The 25239-nt window shown below is 34.8% G+C and overlaps 1 protein-coding gene across 1 annotated transcript; it reads right to left on the bottom strand.

The window, feature by feature from the left end:
- Positions 1 to 19324: 19324 nt before the first annotated feature.
- UGP2 (UDP-glucose pyrophosphorylase 2) lies at positions 19325 to 24000 on the bottom strand. The gene is made up of 19 exons (XM_079085674.1): positions 23775 to 24000; positions 23619 to 23666; positions 23127 to 23218; positions 22825 to 22915; positions 22600 to 22660; positions 22439 to 22516; positions 22291 to 22341; positions 22118 to 22191; positions 21908 to 21980; positions 21745 to 21802; positions 21575 to 21621; positions 21392 to 21490; positions 21020 to 21072; positions 20519 to 20594; positions 20301 to 20357; positions 20107 to 20190; positions 19908 to 20006; positions 19645 to 19821; positions 19325 to 19551 (listed from the first exon to the last, which is right to left on the bottom strand). Exons 1-19 carry the CDS (start codon positions 23840 to 23842, stop codon positions 19525 to 19527), a joined length of 1413 nt encoding a protein of 470 aa, XP_078941800.1. The 5' UTR covers positions 23843 to 24000; the 3' UTR covers positions 19325 to 19524.
- Positions 24001 to 25239: the final 1239 nt, after the last annotated feature.

The raw sequence follows: 25239 nt of genomic DNA on the forward strand, positions 1-25239 counted from the left end.
GACTGAATTTCATGATTAGTGATTACACAAACAGAATTTCACTTGATTACATCTTTCCTCAATCCCATAATCACCTTGCATGCACCAACTCTAAAAATTGACCATCACCAAATAAAAGTTGACTTCGCCTCTTGGAGAAGGATTTGGTCGTTGGCTTCTGGATGCCCAAAGCGATCATCTACACGTCACTCTCTCCATAAAATTGACCATCACATTATCCTCTCCCCGTTTTTTTTCCTTTTTAAATTTTCATAGAAAAAAGAAAAGTTTAATAAAGTTTTTCGAAAAAGACACCATTTCATTATCAAATAACGTTGGATTATAAGTTCTTTGGACTTTGGTAGATGATTTAACTAATAGGTAGTTTAATTAGATGGATGTTCAAATGCCATAAAATTTATAAATATTATGTATAAAAACGATATTACAAGTTATTATTGTTAATAAACAAAAAGTTTTTTTTAACAATCCGAATGCAATTATTGGCGATATACCGGAAGACGGAACTCACGGAAGTGAGATAACGAAGCAGCAAAAAAAAAAAAAAAAAAAAAAAAAAAAAAGACAAAACAAACAAAATGGATAAATTCCATCAACGTTTCAAGGTCTTTTTGTATCTTTATATCTTAACAGAAAAAATAATAATAATAATAATAATCAATCATATACTTGTATCTTTTTGCAATCATATGAATCATATTTTTATCCAAATACTAAAATTAACTAAAATTCATATTTCAATAGCGCATAGGGATGTTTGTTAAAATAAATTGGTTCCATCTAATCTTATCGAGTGAATTCATGTTGATTTTGTTTTTTAATATATGGATCCGAAAAGTCAAAACTAAAACAAAATCTGTTCTAAACCATTCAAATTACAGTTCAATTGGATCGGTTCAATTCATTTTTCAAGGACCGAGTCATTTATATATATATATATATAGGTTTAGGTTCTATTGAAAACAAAAAACCCTAAAAAATCATAAAAATGCATAAAAAAAATACTTAGAGATCACAAAACTTTTTTTTGAATTTTTTTATGAAAAAATCGCTGTTTTTAATACAAAATCGGTAAAAAAAATTTGTAAAAAAACCAATTTTTTTTATAAAAAAAAAATTGATTTTTTTTTCAGCGATTTTATTAAAAAAGTTGCGATATTTTCATAAAAAAATTCAAAAAAAAGTTTTATGATCTCTAAATATTTTTTTATGCATTTTTATGATTTTTAGGGTTTTTTTAGGGTTTTTTGTTTTCCAAATAACTCTTCCCTATATATATATATATATATATATATATATATATATATATATATATATATATATATATATATATATATATATATATATATGACATAAAAGTCCCTAATTTTTTCAATTTTGTGTGGTTATGTCCCTGTTGCGAGTTTAAGTGTGGTAATGCCTAACATTTAGGCTCTTTTTTGTCACAAATGTATTTTAGCAGGTCATCCGGTAACAACTCCACTTAACCCTATCATTAACTAACGTTTCATTCCCTATTTCCTTTCGTTATATATCGAGAACATAAAGCTCATCACCATTACACCAAAGTACGTCTGCTCCATTTCTCCAGGAAGATTATCACATATTTCTTTCTGTATTTTCTAATGTTTTTAGGTTTTGATTGATACAAGAAGCTTTTCTGTAGAAGAAGTCGATCATTATTGTGGATGGTGTAAGCTAGGTATAGAAGACGACCATCATAGGTAAGTTGCTTACACTCTACGACGAAATTTTGAATTTTTTTCTTTGATTTCTTAGTTTAAATGACTTTATGTAACATTACTTTTATGTAGAAGTAAAGAATGTATTCATCAAAGGAAGAATGGAACGGCCTATTTGCTTCTTTGAACGAGCTTTTGTTGGCTTGAATGAGATGGACTTCGAACTTCATGGTATTTACATTGACCATGAACAAAGAGGATGAGTTTATCAACACGCTAGATAAGTGTGAGGAAATTTTCCTGAATATATTACTTAATGATGTTACCCTACGTAATGCTAGTATGTCTGCTGAAATGAGAGCACGAGTATACCATGAAAATGACTGGGAAAGTGATGATGATGTTGGGGAAGAAGGAAAACCTAAGTACATGGTTCATGAACCAAACATCATATGGGACAAGATGGAACTAAATCTTGGTGATATATTGGAATCCCCTAAGCAACTAAAATTTTGTATTGCAAATTATGTTGTGTCTCATAGGTATCAGATATAGTTTTCCAAGTGTAATAATGTAAGAATTGTTGCAAAATGTTGAAAATGAAATGAAGAAAAATTGTGCCCTTTCAGATTGATGCTTGGATGTACAAAGGAAGGTCATTAAAGATAAAAACTATGACTAGCAAGATACATAAATGCTTTAGTTCATTCAAGTTTGGTTCAATTGTGTCCCATGAATGGATTGTGAGACATTACATGACTGAGATTGAAAATAAACCAAAGATTAAGCTTATGGAGATGATAGTTGATATCAAGCAGAGGTTCATATGTGAAGTGTTTATTGGCCAATGTAGGAGGACATAAATGTAACATCTCGACGTTGAGGTATTTTCAAATTTAACCCTTAAGTATGAAGGTTTATGGTATTTAGCCCTTATGTATGAGAAAGTTAGCAAAATGGCCCATAATGGCATTTTTGTAAATTCTAGGTTGAGGCTTAGTACATTGGGCGTACGTTGTGTACGTTGACCGTACATGTACGGGTCTAAGTACGTTGGGCGTACATCGAGTACGCAGGACGTACTTGAGAAATCCTCAAACCCTAATTTTTAGGGTTTGGACCCTATTTAAACACCATTATGGCCTCCAACTTCATCTCTCATTAGCCACCAACACCTCCATTCAATTTTAGCAAACCCTATCCACTCTCTTGAGCATTCTTGACCCTTGTGTGTGTGTGTGTTTGGTGGTCTTAAAGGAGGAGAAAACCACCTTGCAAGCTTGAAGAAGCTTTGGACCTGGGCTCTTCACCTCTCTAGCAACCTCCAAGAGGTATAAAGTTTCAAACTTGGCTCATATTTCATTAGATCTTGCTAAGTCCTTGTTTCATGAGCATTTTGTCCCAAGTTTTGTCCTTTTTGGAGTATGGCATGCTCTAGTCTATTCTAGTTGAGGGGTTTAGAAGCCTAAAAATAGGATCTTGGCTCTTAATCCTTTTCCATGTATGTGTTTGTTTGTCTTAATTAATTAAGAGGGTGGGGTCTTTACCATTTAGCACTTATTGGCCATGCAAGACCATAAAGTTGGAAACTTTATGGTCAAGGATGATATTTGGGACTTGGATCTGTATTTTGGCCTTTATAGCTTAAGTATTAAGCTCTTAAGTCGTTAAGAAGGAAACCTGCTGCGTACGATGAGCGTACCAAATGGTACGTTGCACGTATGCAGTTTGAGCCCCGACGCCTTGGACCATAAGTACACCCCACTGAAGTCAAAGCCCGGAAACGTATCACGAAGACATGACAAAGCACAAACATAATCTGAATCCATACCACATATGCCACTATCTCGTAAGGTGTGGTCTTGTAATACCCACGATTGAGCTCGTGAGGCCACAAAAGCATAGGAGGAAGCCTCTACTGCTGAGTGCAACCCCAAACCACCAAACCTAATTGGTAACGAAGCCAGTCGCCATTGAAGGTCCCCAAAGAACGGACCCCCACAAACTACAATCTCCTCAATCAACCCACACAACCCTTTATCAAAACACAAAAGTAGAATTTTCCATGTGAACGGGTTGGCACGTCCTCATGCCAAAGAAAAGTTTGGCGATGCCCATGCAAATCCGAAGCAAAAGGAGCTCACTATGGGGGTCATGTAACTATGGTAGAACGCATCAAATCAATAGCCTTGGCAGCCCTCTTCATGGATAACCCGCTAATAAAACTCGCATCTCTACTAGCAGCTTCCCTAAAAAGCTTCACCCCCAATAACGGTCGCCAAATGTCAACAGGGAATAAACCTGTACGAAGCTTCCTACCATCCCATGAAGGCCAAAATAGCTCAATTTTCTTGATATTCAGCTCAACCCAGCCTGTCACCCTAATGATGTCCAATACTCTGGCCACCTCCTCTGAATCTCCAATGACGGTCCCATGATCAAGGTACCAAGCATGAAGATGTAACAACGTAAATTTTCAAAACAATTTTTCATTTTTCAACATAAATAAACTTATATAATATTCCCAAAAATCTCATGAATATCAAGTGTCATCACAATAAACATATCCCAGAATCTCAAAACATAATCCCCTGCCAGTGTGTACAAATCATGTAGGCGTCTTCCCGCGATCCTCACTAGTACCTGAAACACATAACACATAACACGGTAAGCATAAATGCTTAGTGACTTCTCCAAAATACCACATACAACACATAAGCCACTCGAGGCTATAACTCGGTAAGACCCTATGGTCAATGTGTCTCGGCGGGACCCTCCAGTCCCGCAGCTCGTTGGAACCTCCGGTCCGGTCTAGCTCGTTGGACCCTCTGGTCCGGTCTAAATCGTTGGACCCTCCGGTCCGGTCTAAATATCACATAGCATACATAAATCACAATGCACATAATCTCAAGTGATAACATAACTCATAAGACCCTCCGGTCTGCACCTAGATACCACTCTAGGTAATGTATAGTGAGAAGACTCTCCTCGGTAACTCGGATAAACTCGAACTCGAAATACTGATCTAGCCTCCGCCTAATCACACGAAATAATTATCTCTAATTAATACGACTCTCAAAGGCTAGACTAGTCCCTCCCTATATTCTCTCATAAGGGTAAAAGACCATTTTACCCCTCAAATGGTCCAAAGGTCCAAATGTTGACTAAACCCTAAAAGTCAACGAAAGTCAACCATCCGGAGTACGCGGCGCATACCATATCTGTACGTTGGGCGTACTCGAAGGTTCCACAGAATCGGGGAGCTCGACCCCCTACGCTGCGCGTACTGGGATTACGCCCAACGTAAGTCCCAGTTTCCCACTCCTTAAGATTTTGGTCTTAAATGGTTAAGACATAAGCTCATATTTCAGATCTGGCCATTCTAATATCCCTTAACCCATAAAGTCGAAACCTTTAAGCCTTTGCATGGCTGTAAAGGTCACCAATCACTCCAAACACCTTTCCTCTTTCCTCATTAAGTCCTTATCTCATGCATGACTTAATTTTAACGTCCAAGATTGGATTTTTATGGATCTTGTCACACCCCCAGCCATCGGCGGAAACACCGGGTAGTGTCACGTTATTCTTCGTATCACAGTTATATAACATACATTGAACAGTACTAAAGAAAATACATACCTTTATTGATAACTGAAAGTTACATAACTGTTTTTCTAGAACCTATTACATATTATCCGACTATGGCATACTTCTTAATTAACAGAAAGGTAATAGTAAAACTTCTTCTGTTCGAATACATACCAGCTTTTCAAGTTCCTGAAAACACATGCATTTTAAAATACGTCAACATAAAGTTGGTGAGTCCACAGGTTTTGACTCCATAAAATAATACATTTTCCACATTCAAAAGTATAGTTTTTGAAAGTATCATTTTGACTCTCCATCATTTAGTATGTATATTAGGTATAATAGTTTAATTATCAATTAAGTGTTATACCTAAACATTCCTTAATCCTAAGGTATAAGTAGGGGAAACTTATACTTAACATTACTACTTGTATACGACAAAGTATAATGTTTCTAACAATTTGCTACCATGAGCCTGTAACCGCTGCTATGACATAATACCTCTGATAGAACACACTCATGATTTACCATGAGAAACAAACACACTCATGATTTACCATGAGAAACAACACCGTACGCTTCATCGACGACGGAACAATAACAAATAAAAGGATAGTTCATCACTTGCTTTTGGTTGACTGTAGCTAACAGTCACAAGTGGGGTGGTCAACCCGTATACTAATTATACACAACTTCCTCGCTCACACGGGATTAACGGTTACAGTTCAGAGGATTTCCACTAAGATCCCCAATCTTAGTTGATTAATACAATTACTCATGTAGAATTTGACGGCTTCCTATAGCTCTAACAACAAAAGCATCTTTATGTCTAAAACCCTAAGTTACTAGACTATGCTTTTAAACATTACTCCTAACTTCATAATATTTAGGCAGTATAACAGCTATTATAACTATATACTGTCATATAGACATAATAATAACATATATATAATATCTAGCATGCGTTTTCCCCCGAAATATTAGAAAGTGGGGCCGTGAAACTCACCCTAGTAGCGTGATTTTATGTTATCTAAGCAAAACGGTCAGCGTACGAGCTCGTCGGGACTCGGGATGCAAAATGGCCTCCAAAAACGAGATAGAGAGAAGATTTTAGGTGTAAGAAGTGTTAAGGTCGAATTTGCTATTTATAGGCTGATTTTTGGCCATTCACGATGTGAACCAAGTATGTTCACGTCGTGAGCTCGATCCTGCTCACTTCATAGACCCGCCATTTGGTCCCTAGCATCGGATGGTGTCCCTTTGACTCCTCACGACGTGAATCAATCCTTGCTCACGTCGTGAGTTTGGATCTTATCCCCTCGCAGCCTCGTCACACCTTCTAGATCCGAAATGTGGCGGTTTGAGTCCTCACGTCGTGAGTTTAGTCAAATTAGGGTTTCTGACAGCGATATCTTCGGAAGGCCATAACTTTTGCATACGAACTCCGTTTTTGACGTTCTTTATATCCACGCGTAGGTATTTACGAGTACTACAACTCTCTTTTAGACTTAAATAGATAATTCTAAGTCTATTTTAAATTCCTCTTATTATAGATATTTATAGTGTTCGGTTTATCATAACTTCTTCATGCGAAGTCAGATGCAAACATTCTCTATATTTTTGGGATCGTATGGACGTATACTTTGAGTTGTATTATAAAGAAGATTCATATTTGTATTAGAATTTATCATGAACTACATAACACTCTTACCACATTACTAGGTTAACATAATCACATTACATGATTGGCATAATCACGTGTGATTTTCTATTGACCTATTTTGACTAGTGTTACATTCTCCCCCCGTTAGAATAAATTCATCCCGAAATTTATCTTATGGATGGGGTTTCGTCAAACAGTTGGGGGTATTTTTCTTTCATCTGATCTTCACGTTCCCAAGTAAATTCAGGCCCTCGCAAAGAGTTCCATCGAACTTTCACTATGGGAATACGAATTTGCTTTAATCGTTTGACTTCTCGATCCATAATCTCAACAGGTTCTTCTACAAAGTTGAGTTTCGTATTGACATGTATCTCTTCGAGAGGTATAACAAGAGTATCATCGGAAAGACATATTTTGAGATTTGATACGTGAAAAACATCGTGCACATTACTTAGCTCTTGAGGCAACTTAAGTTGGTATGCGACGGAACCAATTGTTGCCAGAATTTCAAAAGGTCCTATATATCGTGGGTTTAGTTTGCCTCGTTTCCCGAATCGAATTACACCTTTCCAAGGAGAGACTTTCAACATTACTTTATCTCCAACTTGGAATTCTAAAGGCTTACGTCTTACGTCAGCATAACTCTTTTGACGATCACGTGCAGCCTTTAATCGATCCTTAATTTGCACGATCTTTTCAGTTGTCTCATGGATTATTTCTGGTCCAGTACGTAAGGTATCGCCTGTACGTTCTCTGGCCATCTGCGTATCTCCAACTTCTGCCCAACACACTGGGGAACGACATTTTCGTCCATAAAGAGCCTCAAATGGTGCAGCCTTGATGCTGGTGTGATGACTATTGTTGTAGGAAAACTCAATTAACGGTAAATGAATATCCCACGCATTTCCAAAGTCTATTACACAGGCTCGGAGCATATCTTCTAAAGTCTGAATGGTTCTCTCACTCTGACCATCAGTCTGTGGATGGTAAGCGGTACTCATGTCTAGACGTGTTCCTAAGGATTTTTGTAGAGATTGCCAAAATCGTGAAGTGAATCTACTATCTCGGTCAGAAATAATAGAATTTGGAACTCCATGCAATCTGACAATTTCCTTAAGATAAACTCTAGTCAGCTTCTCCATCTTGTCGTTCTCCTTAATTGGTAAGAAATGGGCGAACTTAGTCAACCTATCGACTATCACCCAAATAGTGTCAGACCCACTAGGAGTTTTAGGTAACTTAGTGATGAAGTCCATTGATATCTGCTCCCATTTCCATTCAGGTATTTCCGGTTGTTGAAGTAAACCTGAAGGCTTTTGATGTTCTGCCTTTACTCTAGAACAAGTCAAACATTTGCTCACATAAGTAGAAATTTTAGCCTTCATGTTTGGCCACCAATAATGTACTTTTAAATCTAAGTACATTTTGTCAGAACCTGGATGCACGGAATATCTGGACTTGTGGGCTTCTTCTAAGACCAAGTCCCTGACTCCACCGAACCTAGGCGTCCAAACTCGGTTCATAAAGTATTGTATTCCATCATCTTTTCGTATAAGTTGCTTTTCCATTCCTCGCAAAGCTTCGTTCTTAATGTTTTCTTCTTTTAGAGCCTCAAGCTGAGCTTCTCTAATTTGTGCGGTAAAGTTAGAATGGATAGTTATAGTTAATGCTCGTACTCGTCGGGGTTTAATATATTCTTTCCGGCTCAAGGCATCTGCTACCACGTTTGCCTTTCCGGAATGATAACGAATCTCACATTCGTAATCATTCAACAATTCAACCCATCTTCTTTGTCTCATATTAAGATCTTTTTGGTCGAAGATGTGTTGTAGACTCTTGTGGTCGGTAAAAATAGTACACTTAGTATCGTATAAGTAATGTCTCCAAATTTTTAGTGCAAAAATTACAGCTCCCAATTCAAGATCATGGGTAGTGTAATTATTCTCATGCATCTTAAGTTGTCTTGATGCATAGGCGATAACTTTTCCTCTTTGCATCACCACACATCCCAATCCTTGATTTGACGCGTCGCAGTATACAACGAAATCTTATGTTCCATCTGGAAGGGATAGGATTGGTGCACTACACAACATTTGCTTCAGTTTCTGAAAAGCAGCTTCTTGTTTGTCTTCCCAGTTGAACTTTGTATTCTTCTGGGTTAGTGTTGTAAGTGGCTTGGCTATTTTGGAGAAATTCTCTATGAATCTACGGTAATAGCCAGCAAGTCCTAGGAGTTGACGCACCTCTGTTGGCGTCTTTGGTGCTTCCCAATTCCTGATTGCTTCAACTTTGGATGGGTCAACATGAATTCTTTCGTTGCTAATTACATGACCTAAAAATTGTACTTCTCTAATCCAAAACTCACATTTGGAGAATTTAGCGTACAACTTTTCTTTTCTTAGTAGTTCCAAGATTATTTGCAGGTGTTGACCATGTTCTTCCTTGGTTCGTGAATATATCAATATATCATCGATAAATATGATCACGAATTTATCCAAGTATGGTTTGCAAACACGATTCATGAGATCCATAAACACTGCTGGGGCATTGGTTAATCCAAAAGACATGACTAAGAACTCATAATGACCATAACGTGTTCTAAATGTTGTTTTTGGAATGTTGTCTTCTTGTACTCTGAGTTGATGGTATCCTGATCTAAGATCTATCTTTGTGTAGTAGCTGGATCCTTGCAGTTCATCGAATAAATCATCAATTCTCGGAAGTGGATAACGATTCTTGATCGTTAGCTTGTTTAGCTCCCGATAATCAATACACATTCGAAAGGATCCGTCCTTCTTCTTGACAAACAAGATTGGTGCTCCCCAAGGTGAAAAACTTGGTCAGATAAAGCCTTTGTCAAGAAGTTCTTGTAGTTGGATAGACAATTCTTGCATTTCAGATGGAGCCAACCGATAAGGAGATTTTGCTACTGGTGTTGCTCCTGGAATTAAATCGATTCGAAACTCGACTTGTCGGACGGGAGGTATTCCAGGTAGATCTTCAGGAAACACGTCAGGGAAATCACACACTTGAGGTATGTCCTTGATTTCTTTTGTCTTTCTCTTCCTATCTACAATGTGGGCTAAGAATGCGCTACATTTCTTATGTAGATATTTCTGGGTCTTAGTACAAGAGATGACTTTGAGGTTCTTCCCAGATTTATCACCATAGATAATCAGGGCTTCGCCGTTTGGTAAGGGTAGTCGTATGGCTTTCTCATGACATAGAATTTCGGCGCGGTATGAAGATAACCAATCCATGCCAATTATGACATCAAAACTACCGATAGGCATTGGCATGAGGTTGACGTGAAAAAGGTAGTTATTAAGAGTTAACAGACAGTTTTCTAGGATTTCATGTGTTTTCTCAGTTTGACCGTTAGCGATTTCTACTTCATAGATTTCTTTTAATCTGCTAGACTCATGACTTAACAATTTTCTAAATGTCGGAGTTATAAAACTTCGATCTGCTCCAGAGTCGAAGAGTATAGAAACATATAAATTATCTATAAGAAACGTACCAGATACGACCGAAGGGTCCTGGATAGCCTCTCTGCTTCCGATCACAAACGCCCTGCCACGTCCTATGCCTCATTGACTCCTTAACTTTGGACATTCTTTCTTGATATGTCCAACCTCCCCACATTCGTAGCATCTTCTTTCTTCACCACGGCCTGTTCCATTATTGGTTTGTTGTTCGACTATTGCAGGTGTTGTGCTCCTGCAGTAACTAGCAGTATGCCCCTTTTTCTTGCACTTCATGCAGACAAAACAGTCACCTGGATGATGATGGTTGCACTGATTGCACCATGAAGATTTTGGTTGTGTAGGTACTGCTGTTGTGGCTGCATAATTAGTTACCACTTCTTGTCTTTTCTCAGATGATTGTTTGGGATTCTTCTTATTAAACTTGCGCTTGTTTGTTCTAGATTTGGGAGACCACTTCTGTTCCTTGGATCTCTGTGAGGGTTAGCTGATGAGCTATCCTCTTGATGCTGTCATAAGTCGTAGGCTTTGATGCGATCACCATGCCTCTAATTTGCGATGCTAAACCCCAGATATATCGCTCAATCTTTTTATATTCAGGGTTTACAAGTGTTGGACACATTACAACAAGATCATTAAATCTAGTGGTATAAGCTTTTATCTCTGAACCCTTCATGGTTAGGGTCCACAGTTCTTGTTCCAGTTTATGTATCTCCTCCCTAGGACAATACTCCTCTACTAGCATTATTTTTAGCTCTTCCCATTTCATGGAATTTGCAGTATCAACTCCCATGGTATTCACATGGTTGTTCCACCAGGTGAGTGCTGCATCAGCGAAAGTACATGCTGCAAATCGTACTTTACAATCATCTGGACAGAAGCTTATTTGAAAGACGGACTCTGTCTTTTCTATCCACCTCGTCAAATTAACTACCCCTTCATTTCCATGAAAGCTTTTTGGCCTGCAATTCATAAAATCTTTGTAGGTACATGTTCTAGTGGTCCCTACATGGCATTCATTTCTAACTCCATCTCTTGTGACATTAGATAGAGCCGCAACAATTCTTTGAGCTATGATTTCTTCAAGTTGTACTGTACTTATTGAGGGGTTTATTTCTGCTGGTGGTTGCGGTTGTTGTTGTTGTGGTGCTGATGGTCGGTTAGGGGTTAGCCGATTACTCCTTCTAGGCATTTTGTTTTAGTTCCTATTATAAATAATAAGAATTTTATGAGTTTTGTTAATCATTTAATACACGAGTACTAAATACTCCAGTTATTATTCACAGTGTAAAACGTAATAGACAACACAATGATTACTGTAACATATGCTTCATATTATTACCAGTGGTTACATCAGTTTATTTAGGTTATAAGAGAAAAGTTTCTATAAACATTGCAAAATTTGCAAGGTTTTCTATATCCTTGCTATAAACTTTCCTCTTTTCGCCTTAACTAGTCTGATACCAATTTCTGTCACACCCCCAGCCATCGGCGGAAACACCGGGTAGTGTAACGTTATTCTTATTTATTGTATTCATGCTTTAATTATTGTTTGTTACTTCAGGTCTATCTGATAAGGCTCCGGCCAGTCAGGACAGTCGAAAGGGCAGGATCATTTTAGCATATAGCCGTTCTAAAATCCAGCAACCCAAATCGACATGTCTATCCTTATCACCGCTCCCGTAAGTAGTCCTTCAGTAGAATAATTAATAATACCTTTTATTTATAGGTTAAGGGATATACCTAAACCTAATAGAGTAAGCCCTAAACTATAGACGTGCTTTCCTAAGAAAGTACTAGTTCACTATAGTTAATAGCTTTGATACCAATTTCTGTCACACCCCCAGCCATCGGCGGAAACACCGGGTAGTGTAACGTTATTCTTCGTATCACAGTTATATAACATACATTGAACAGTACTAAAGAAAATACATACCTTTATTGATAACTGAAAGTTACATAACTGTTTTTCTAGAACCTATTACATATTATCCGACTATGGCATACTTCTTAATGAACAGAAAGGTAATAGTAAAACTTCTTCTGTTCGAATACATACCAGCTTTTCAAGTTCCTGAAAACACATGCATTTTAAAATACGTCAACATAAAGTTGGTGAGTCCACAGGTTTTGACTCCATAAAATAATACATTTTCCACATTCAAAAGTATAGTTTTTGAAAGTATCATTTTGACTCTCCATCATTTAGTATGTATATTAGGTATAATAGTTTACTTATCAATTAAGTGTTATACCTAAACATTCCTTAATCCTAAGGTATAAGTAGGGGAAACTTATACTTAACATTACTACTTGTATACGACAAAGTATAATGTTTCTAACAATTTGCTACCATGAGCTTGTAACCGCTGCTATGACATAATATCTCTGATAGAACACACTCATGATTTACCATGAGAAACAAACACACTCATGATTTACCATGAGAAACAACACCGTACGCTTCATCGACGACGGAACAATAACAAATAAAAGGATAGTTCATCACTTGCTTTTGGTTGACTGTAGCTAACAGTCACAAGTGGGGTGGTCAACCCGTATACTAATTATACACGACTTCCTCGCTCACACGGGATTAACGGTTACAGTTCAGAGGATTTCCACTAAGATCCCCAATCTTAGTTGATGAATACAATTACTCATGTAGAATTTGACGGCTTCCTATAGCTCTAACAACAAAAGCATCTTTATGTCTAAAACCCTAAGTTACTAGACTATGCTTTTAAACATTACTCCTAACTTCATAATATTTAGGCAGTATAACAGCTATATCTTGAAGTAAAACCAGGTTTTATCCTGACCTAAAACCAATAATAACAACATATAACGTTCCTGGTTTTATCTTGACATAAAACTATCAATAACAATACCAAGTTTTATCTTAACATAAAACTAACAATAACAACGTATAATATATCCAGTTTTATCTTGACATAAAACTATTAATAGCAACATACTTTATAACTTAACATATAAATCTTCCGAATATAACTTCGGAACTATATCGCACACAACATATATATAGAATCTTAAGTATAACTCAAGATCTACATTAGTAAATTAACATACTGATAAGTTGATAATAGTTGTATATATTCAAAATATTATATTTAGAACAACTATACCCCAGCTATTATAACTATATACTGTCATATAGACATAATAATAACATATATATAATATCTAGCATGCGTTTTCCCCCGAAATATTAGAAAGTGGGGCCGTGAAACTCACCCTAGTAGCGTGATTTTATGTTATCTAAGCAAAAACGGTCAGCGTACGAGGTCGTCGGGACTCGGGATGCAAAATGGCCTCCAAAAACGAGATAGAGAGAAGATTTTAGGTGTAAGAAGTGTTAAGGTCGAATTTGCTATTTATAGGCTGATTTTTGGCCATTCACGACGTGAACCAAGCATGTTCACGTCGTGAGCTCGATCCTGCTCACTTCGTAGACCCGCCATTTGGTCCCTAGCTTCGGATGGTGTCCCTTTGACTCCTCACGACGTGAATCAATCCTTGCTCATGTCTTGAGTTTGGATCTTATCCCCTCGCAGCCTCGTCACACCTTCTAGATCCGAAATGTGGCAGTTTGAGTCCTCACGTCGTGAGTTTTTATGCTCACGTCGTGAGTTTAGTCAAATTAGGGTTTCTGACAGCGATATCTTCGGAAGGCCATAACTTTTGCATACGAACTCCGTTTTTGACGTTCTTTTATATCCACGCGTAGGTATTTACGAGTACTACAACTCTCTTTTAGACTTAAATAGCTAATTCTAAGTCTATTTTAAATTCCTCTTATTATAGAGATTTATAGTGTTCGGTTTATCATAACTTCTTCATGCGAAGTCAGATTCAAACATTCTCTATATTTTTGGGATCGTATGGACGTATACTTTGAGTTGTATTATAAAGAAGATTAATATTTGTATTAGAATTTATCATGAACTACATAACACTCTTACCACATTACTAGGTTAACATAATCACATTACATGATTGGCATAATCACATGTGATTTTCTATTGACCTATTTTGACTAGTGTTACAGATCTATAACACAATATACACTGACTTGGGCAGATCAAGGTCTTATGGAGCTCCTTTACTCATAAAGTCTCCACCTTTGGGACAAAAACCCTAAAAATGGTCCATAAAACACAAATCCAAAAAGACTAGGAAAGCTTTGTGCTTTTTACCTTCAAGTGGTGCTCCAACCTCTGTTGAGCTCAGATCCAAAGCTTGCACTCCAACTCTATCTTCCACAATGGCCCTCTCTTCTTCTTCACAAGCACACAATGAAACTTTCAAGCCCAAAAACACACACACAAGCTTAGAACGAAGGTTTGGCTCTCTTAGGGTTTCACTCTCTGGAAATGGTGGTTGGGATGGAGGCCATAGCATCCTTTTTATAGTGCTCATGTCCCATTTAGGGTTTTGAGTCTGGGCCCAGTACGCTCAGCGTAAACTAAGGTACGCCCCGCGTACTGGGTTGAGTCTGCGTCAAAGGCACGCCCATGGGTACGCGCAGCGTACTCTTAAGTACGCCCAGCGTACCCACTTATCACCATTTTCCATTTTGGGCCAAAATTGACAACTTGGGAAAGAAGAAGGATTAAAGAGATATACCTGCATTTCGGGGTGTTACAGAAGAAGAAGCTTGCAATTGTCTCTAATTTGATGTATAAGTGGGTGCAATACAAGAGCAAGAAGAAGTGATCCCAAAGGGTCGCCTTGTTGGACTGCAGTAGTGGACCAAATATGTTTATCTCCCAAATACAACCTTATTGTTCGTATAAGAATTCGAACCATTAGGAAATGGAAGGGCACCTCATCATGACCTCGTGAAGTAAGGCATATCTATCCACTAAATTGAAGGCATTCGAGAAATTCACAGTAAGCATTGCAAGAGATCCATCATCATAACGTGCACTCAACACCCTATTGATACTATGAAGTACCACTTCAGCGCCACCCGATACACTTACTTCAAACTGAAAGTCATTAAGGTATTGTATCATTTCTTTACCAATTCCTTTCATAACAACCTTTAAAACCAAACGCCTCCATATAGTGCCCACAGCAATAGGACGGATTCCATTGTCAGGTTTTAGGAGCGGCGTAAGAGGTGCATACACTACAAATTCTGCCAGACATGACAGACATATTCCCCCTAGCCACAGATTAACCACTGCAGTGATGGCATGTAAGAGATATGTGGCTATAGCAGACCCTTTCCCACATAGAGCATCCAAAATGTGTTGAGCTCTCAAGTCGTCTCTCCCACACGAAGTTCCTTTAGGAAACGATTTAATATAACCAAGGACATTGTCAATATCTACTATAAAGGGAGGCTCAAAATAAATGGTGCTCGACATGGATGGGGGTGGCTTGTATGGATGCTTAGCCTCTAAAGCTTTGATAGTGTCACTGTCGTGTGAAGCAACACCCGAGGAGTACAACACTTTCAATGCTGCTGTAAAATGCCCATCAGCAACCTTACAAATACATTGTCTGACGTTGGTGTTGCTATTTGTTCCGCCCTCCTGAAAGTGATCTGTTCTTTGGCCCGATGAGCCAAAACGTGCATTGTCGAACATATTTTCAATTAATGTGTCAATACCGTCCTCTTTCCCCCATGTAGGGAAAACAAGATTACGGAAAATCATAATGATTACGGAAAATCATAATGATGACGTGATTACTTCAACATTCGGTGTTCATGCGGTGGAAGATGCCTCTCTAAAAAAATTTGGTGGAAGATAAAGATAAATAATGTGTTATTTTTAGGAATACCAAGGAATTCTTGTCTATTCCTAATTTTCAAAGCATGTGTAAAAGGGATGATGAAAGTTAAGGATCTTTTGGAATCGAACTATTGGTATGGACTTATAAAGAGAGTGTAACATGAAAGTTACTAAAATGACATCCAAAAACTCAAGAAAAACGCATTTCGGCAAAGTATGATGCCAATATGGGAAAATGTCAAAAAGTGTTGAAAAGAAATTAAGAAAATTGGATTAAAAGCTCCTATCAACCTTATACATGAGTAGTACACTTGTTATGAATTTGGAATAAATAACATGGATTTAAGTATACTTATGCTAGAAAATAGCTAAATGCTGAAAATGGCACAAAAAAACAAAAAAACGCTTATTAAGATTTTATGAAGTGTATTTAACCGTTGGAATAGAGTTTGAATTATATTAGAAAGACTATATTAACATAGTCATTTAATAATTATAAGATTTGAAGTATACTGCTAAAATAAATTAATTCGATAAAAATAAAGGATAAGATGTTAAAATGTGAATAAGAGCCTTAAATTGTATATCGTTACTTTACTAAACTACATGAAATTTAATTAGTGAAGTATAATATTATTTAATGTTGCGTAGATGTGAAAGTAGCCTCTTGTGATGATTATATAATTTTGTAGATAAATGCTTAGGTATGAACAGTGACTATATATATGTGGAGGCAAATCCCCTTTGCAAATTAGTTTTTGTGAAACATATGTTCATTATTTTATAATACCTGAAAAGACAGTTAATGTATTTTTTCCATTTTTTTTTTTGTCATTTTAGGATGTAGGTTTTTATTTTATAGGAAATCTTGTAAAAACGACTAAGACTCAAATAAACAAAAATTTAATCATCACTTTTGGAATAAGTACATGATGTGTTCATTTCCTCCTCTTTATGCTGCATCTTCTCCAAGCCAACATCAAATAGAATTGTGGACCTAAACTTGTCTTTACTATTTATGGGTTTTATAATCAAGATCATACTCCAAAAATATCTGGTCAACAAATAACACAAAAGAAGAAAAATACATATTATAAATCATCTTTTTAAATTCGAACAACATTGTGAGAATTGAGACTTGGCGAAAATAACCCAGCAAACAACAGAGGTTCAGAACTTATGGTTTAACATAGATAATAACTCAAACAACTGCGTCACAATTTTGCACCCAAACAAAGTCCAGAATTTAAGACAAACCAACAAAAAACAAAGATTTTATCAGAACGTATGGTTCAACATACATAATAATCCGTAACAATTACCCCACAAATAGTAGATCATTTTAAGATTGAAGCTTGTGGGATTTGTACCCCAAAGTCACTATATTTTAAAATGTATAAATCCCAGGTGATTAGGTCACCCAAACAAACCACCAATATTAAACAATATCTAGCTCCAAACATTAAAATAAAATATGAACACATTAAAATCAAACTACTTGCTCCTTCAACATCATTTATGAATGGTATAACTTTACTTTCAACCCTTTTGATTGATAATTTTATCGTAATATATGTAATTATATGATTAATTATATTACTTTAAATAAATTGAATTCGACTAATATAGTTCAATACATATCGATTGAAGGCAAACGGGCAACAAGTTGCGCCGCTAACCCTTTCTGGATGACAAAACCAATTCTTTTGAAAACAATATTTGTGGATCTAGGAGATATGACATTAGAATGTATGACCCGTTGGACTCTATTAAGGAGCTCTACAGCCTCTGGTGCGAGAAAACCAAAAGTATCGAATGCAAAATGTACACACATGTTGATTTTCTATACATGCATTCTCGTGCTTTACCACTTTGCACGCATGTTTCCCTCCTATGCATCCAAAGACCAAAATGTCAGCCGGTCTAACTGTGGACCTTTCATCCTGCGGGTCCGTCAAAAAATTCACTGGCTATATATATATATATATATATATATATATATATATATATATATATATATATATATATATATAGAGAGAGAGAGAGAGAGAGAGAGAAAGAGAAAGAGAGAACTAGGTTCAAATGTTTCTAGCAACTATTGTGTGCATGAATGCACCAATAGAAATTTAAAAAAAAAATTAAATAAATCATTTAAAGGTATTATAGTAATCTTTGCATATATGACTTAAAAAATAATAGTAAACTTACATAATGTACATCATCATAAATTCCACTGAATCTTATCACTATACATACCAATTTTATAGTTAATTAACTTTTAGATAATATATATATATATATATATATATATATATATATATATATATATATATATATATAATATAACATGTGTAAACATAAAATAATATTGATTAAAATAATGATTATATTGCATAATTAAACTATAACAAATTTAAAATCATTAAAGCAAATCTGATACAACATAGAGTGAAAATGGAAACATAATTTTTATGTAATTTATTATTATTATGTATATATACTAATAATAACTACATGTCTTATATGTATACATTTTGAATTTTATAAATATATGATTAATTAAATTTCACAAACAAAATACAATAAGACAGATTATTAAACTGTACAAATAAATAAACTCAATTAAAGTAAATCACTACGTTAATTAGATTAATTAAGATGAAATTTTTTAGTGTTCAATATTGGAGTAATCGTGATTCGTGTGAATATATTTCTTATTTGTTTGTTGAACTATAAAAAGTTATTACGAATTACATATATTTTTTATAAAAATTGGTTCCGCCTTTAAAAAACATTCAAGTTTGTTAATAAGTATGTTAATATGTTTCTTGATCAAAGCTGAAACTTACCATGTTAATCAATTTTGAAAAGAAAATATATTATGGGTGATGAAAGGTTTACACTTTGCAAATATTCGTGGGTGGGTTGGGGTGGGCCTACTAATAAACGAGTCCAAAACATTTATTAATAACAAAAACAAAAAAAGTCATTGTATTTGTATTGTACCTAAGTACCTAACCTAACCCCCTTATCTCACTTTCTACTTTAGAACTAGAAAAATATCCACTCAAAAACCATGGGCTAAAAACAACAAAACCACCATTCAGCAATTAAAATGACGACAAAAAAGACGCCATTAAATTCCAAGCACAAATCTTTTTTTTTTTTTAATATATATATAAAGAAAAAGGCGCATGTGAATGTGATGTGTGACAAAAATCGAAATTCTTGATTTATTCTACTAACAACAAAAACACATATTACACAAATTATTATTATTAATAAAAGGGAAAACGAAAACCCAAGTAATGTAAACCTCTCCCCACCAAAACCTAACTTGTTTAGATATCACCAGCACCATGGACTTCCTGCAACAACCATATCCCACAATCAAAATCATAATTCATAAATATTTTTTTTAATCATACAAACAAACAAAATAGTTGTAATTTAGAAATGACCTTGTTTTGAATTACGGCTTTATCAGGGATTTCCAACTTGTCTCCGGACTTTGCAGCAATGACGACTTTACCCTTGAGAACAACTGAAGATCCAAACCACACGTCACCAGAAACCTTCAAGCTATCGAGCTCGATAATACTGGGGATGGACTTGAAACGCTTCAAGAAATCTCCAACCTGAGAAACAATTTTTTTTTTCTTTTACTTTGATTTCATTTATGGAATTTATTTAATATAATCAAAGTAAAGTAACTTAACGAGACCTTCTTAAATTCAGGACCCAGTTCAATTGAAGGGTTTGCTGAATCTGTCCTAGCTGGATTACGGACCACATACCCATCTTTTTCCGTGTAAAGATCAGACTACAATAAATAAATAATTAATTAATTAAAAAAATAATTCATATAAATAAATATATATATATATATATATATATATAAATAAAGATGCTCTTGATCAAACCTGAACAAGGAGCAGATCTGAACTTGCTTTCACTGGAAGGAATCGAGATCGGGGAACGTTGATTCCAATCGCGTTATCAAAAAACTGATTGAAATTAAATTAAAATTAGTAAAACATTTAATATTTGTATAAAATCATTAAAAATAAAAATAAAAAAGGGAAATTAAAGAAGAATATGGAGATGATGATGATACCTTGATTGCAGCACCAGCTGCTGTTTCTAGCTGAAGAACTTTAATTCCTTCGACTTCCTGTAAACCGAATAAATAATACTCGTTATTTAAATAGCAATGTACTTTCATTTATTTGTTTGCTTTCATATCTTTCTATTACAATATATTCTTACTTTTATTAAAAAAAAATTATAATTTTTTTTTTCTTATTAGGACATTAATAGGAAGAAAAGAAGTACCTTTGGATTTGGAATAATCTCCATCTTAAGTGCATCTGCTTGTACAAGTCTTTTAATAGCATTCAAGTTCACCCACCTGGAAATACTTACAGGGTCAGTATTGTCCATTCCACAGATAGTTTTCGGATTCAAATGTAAATAGTTAATTCAAGAGTAAATTACATTTTTAGTCCTTTGAGTATAGCTGTTTTTTTTTTTTTGCAGTTTTGGTCCTTATTTGAGGTTTTTGGGGCCAAAAATGCAAAAATCAGTTATACTCAGGGACTAAAAATAGTCATTTTACGAGGAACAGAGACCAAAAATGTTACAAGAACCTCAAATAAGAACTACAATTGCAAGAGAAAACCTAATGGAACCAAAATTGTAAAAATCAAGTATAGTCAGGGACTGAAAATGTAATTTACTCTTAACTCAATCATTTTACTTTTATGAAATTGTATGGAATCCCTCCTACAATCACACTGAGTGAAAATGTAATTTTTATTAACATTCAGGACTCACAAGTTGTTGGTGTTAAAGATTTTGAACTTCTCAATTGATTTGAACTCGTTCACCTGTAAACAAAAAAAAAAAAAAAATTATAAATCAGACTAATTAAAAAAAATGGAAAATCAAGTCAGCCTGTTCTTTCTCTGAAAAATATTAAAAAGAATGAATAGCAACATACTTTCATTTATTTGTGTGTTATAGCATCCTGCTTTTGTTTCTTTCATTACATCATTTCTAGTTTAATTAAGGCATTATAATTCAAAACTTCTATCCAATTATAGCACAGATTGAAACTAGGATGAAATAATATTATAATAAATATTTCAATTAAAGTATGTTACTATTTTCTTTCCCTAAAAAGAAAAAATAATAATAATAACTCACATGTTCATCAGGAACTTGTGCAATTTCCAGAAGCTGAACTTTCCCATCATAAGAAATTAAAGTACCACCTTTCACATCAGCCAATGTTTTTGGTGTTACCTGTTAAATCCATAAAATATTAAACAAAACAACACAATTTTTTATTTTTTTAAAAAATGTGAATTATGAAACAATGAGAAATACCTCCATGCAATACTCGTTCTTGTTCTGGACCAAGTGATTTAGGATTTCTATAATGGTGAATTAAGAGTAACACATATTTTCATAGCCTTTAATATATATATATATATATATATATATATATATATATATATATATATATAGTGTAAGTAAAAAAATTATGGTAAGGATACTCAAATCAACTACAGCTCCTAAGTTATCAGAGTTGGCAACAAACACGTATTCCTTGCCCTGTAATGAAAAACAATATATGATACCAATAAATAAAAGCCAAAAAATATATATATATACATGTTATACACTAAAATTATAAAAAAGAAAAAAGAAAAAAAAAACCTGTGACAATAGTGCTTCAAGTTTCCCACTGTTCATTAATGATGGGAAAACATCACCATGGCCTGGGGGGTACCTTTAGATAAAAGATATCTATAAGTCCCAAAATAAAATGCATGGTTTTTTATTATTTTTACTCAACTAAAAAAAGGGAATAAAAAATATTATTTTTATGAAATTAAAAATTAATAGACAGGTTAGCTTTTGAATTACCATCCATCCTTGCCAGATACTCCTTTGGATGACAATGGAAGAAAGTCTTCAGTAACCAATCGAGGATACTGACTCTGTAAAAATGAAAAGAAAGAACAGGTACAATTGTAAATGCATAAGGTACAAGTTACTGAAAGCATTACTAATCTTTAAAAAAATTAATGTTTGTGAACCTGGTTGAATGTATGAATCTCAATTTTTGAGCCAGAATATTTTTCCACAATCTGCAATAAAAAGTATTACAAAAAATATTTAAGTTAATGTTTGACAAGATAAGAATTATGTGTAGTCATGTAGAAAGTAAAAGATTCTGTTATTTACCTTTTGGGTATCATCATGTGTGTTGAAAGAGTTCATTAGAAGCAAGGGTACATTACACCCGTATTTCTTATTGAGTGACTACAAGGAAATTAAAAGGGTTAATGTTTCAGTAAAGATCACAAGCATAGAATGACTGATGTATTTGTCTAAATGTGAAGTACCTCAATTTGGATGACAATCAAGTCTAAGAAAGTTAATCCATTTCTGACTTCTATCACAGATCTGCATCACCAACAAGATGAGTCAAATGCTAGAAAAGAAACAATCAAAGAAAGAATGCCAATTAGTTCATAATGAAATATTCATATAAATGAAAATGGAATGAAGAGACTAATTAGTTGATTAGACTTTTAATGCACTATTATGTAAACAAGGTAATCACATACTTTGGACCAGTGCATCCCATTGTAGTCCCCAAGCCACCATTAAGCTTGAGCACCACAAGTTTATCCAACAGACTCTTGGTTTGAGCAACATCTGCATCAATTAACACAAAAATTTTAAAAATAGATGCATCGATGCTTGATCATGAATACACTCTTATCACTTGACATAAAATGGTACCAAGTTATGCCAGATCGTAATGTACATAGAGTGGAATCAATTACTAAATCAAAGATTAAAACTAGTGCTTTCATTGCATGTGATTAAGTTTCAGTTTGCAACAAATAGAAGATCAATATACTACCTTCTGGAACAGCTGACAGGGTATCATAGGGCACAACGATCTTGTCGGTTGGCGTTTGGATCTTACTCCATTCAACATGCTGTGCTTCGCCGCTGAATTTGCATGAAAAGAAAACAGAAAATCGAAAACGAATCATACATAGTTTGACAGAGAAGTGTATAAGATAAGCAATCACTTCAACACATCTGGTGTGTTTCCAGTTTCCCATTTCCCTGTTCTCTTCTACTTGAAATGATAAACAAATCTACAATTTTCGAATGTTTATGCGATGATTAAATACACAAAATGCCACTATTAACGAATTCTAACGATAAACAAATCTGCACTGTTCGATTTCCGGTTGATACTCAAAAATCAAAATTGGGAAAATAGTAACTCGAAACAAAGCAAATCGGTTACTGATATTTGAGAGTCGATACCAATACACCGATCACTAAAACAACAAACAAAAATGAAAAACACTCTAACCAACGCTAATTTTTTACACAGTACCTTAGATAGCGGGAGACAAGGTTGATAAATCCAGATTTCTCATTATCACTGCAAAATGTCCAACATCAACCAAAAATCAAATTCAGATCCACAAACTAAAAACTAATAAAAACTGAAGCACGAATCAAATTTGAATGCAGAAAGTCGGGTAAACACCTGATCTGAGTGAGACCAGAAACAGCAGATCGAAGATTGTTTAGTTTCTCGGTATCAGCAGCGGCCATTGTAGATCAGCAATGCAATAGTGGGATTTGGATCTAGGAGAGAATTGAGATTTGATCTAGAAAGAAAGAAAGAGTGATGATAAGAAACCGAAAGCGAGACGTAAAACTGAAGTTGGTCTGGATCGGGTATATGTAGAAACAGGTGGCAGGAAAGGGTCATATGGCAATGTATTTTTCACACCCACATATAAATCAAAAAAAGAATATTCAGGCGAATATAATTGTATGATCAAAACGACGTGGCACGACGGTGGTGTTGCGCCACTAGTACGCCATGTCGATCGATTGATAACCAATTCACTAAACAAAGTTAAAAAAATCTTTAGTATAAAAGATAAATATAAAAAGAGAAATCGAGTAATCTAACCACATTTTAGCTTATAGTTAACAAAATTAATCAATTTTTTTTTTGAAAACTAACTACTGACCAGAACACAACAGCCCAAGCTGAATATTGCAGCCCAAGCTCAATATATGTCTCACACACAAAAATCCAGAATAAGCGTTCCGTATTTTCTAAGTCTGAAGGTCGTTATACCTGTATTTTGAACCGATTTTTTAGAATGAATTCGTCAAACCAAATGAGTTCTACTCTTTAAGTTACTCCTATTTGAGTTTACAAACAAATATATGTATTCCAGAATGCGTAGAACAAGCCCGGAATACGAAGAACGAGTCTGAAATATCTTATTTTTGTATTTTTTTTACACATATGAAAGGCATGTAAATATCTTATATTGTGTTTAGGACTGCTTTTTTAGTCCGGAAATAAGTTTTTTAGGGAATCCAGAATGGTATTTTATGTCCGGAACACGAAAAACTAGTCCGGAACACGATCAACAATTCTGGAATGATGTTTGGAATGATGTTTCGGAATGACACTCCAGAATAAATATTCATTATTGTTTTTATTATGTTTGATATTGTTAATAACCCGTATCAGTTCAAAGACAAATATTCATGGATGTTGTTAAAAAAAAGTAAGTTTTATGGACGAAGAAGTTGTATTCCATTTACAGAAGCTTTCAGAATTGTGTCCGATAAAGGTAAATTCGAATTACAAAAATTTGTAATAAATTTTTTATTTTATTTCCCTTTTTTTGGTAATGTATTAAAGTGTTGTTGAAATTTTGTTTTTGTAGATAAAAAAACCAAGATGTTGAGTTAGAAAAATAAATATAAAATAAACCACCAAAGACACCTATAAAATTAAGAAAAAAATCGGAAAGAGTATTAAAGTTTAAATTGAAAGCAGATAGAACTTTGAATGATGAGACCAAAGCAAGCTTAGATAAACCTTGTATTGTAGACTAGTTGTCATTTTTTTTGTTATGGATATGTTTCAGCAAGTTGGTTTTATTTTTGGATATGTATATTCAACTTGGTTTTTAATGTGT

The sequence above is a fragment of the Lactuca virosa genome, chromosome 3 (genome assembly GCF_052849685.1).
Source record: "Lactuca virosa cultivar CGN04683 chromosome 3, Lactuca_virosa_CGN04683_v6, whole genome shotgun sequence".
Lineage (NCBI taxonomy): Eukaryota > Viridiplantae > Streptophyta > Magnoliopsida > Asterales > Asteraceae > Lactuca > Lactuca virosa.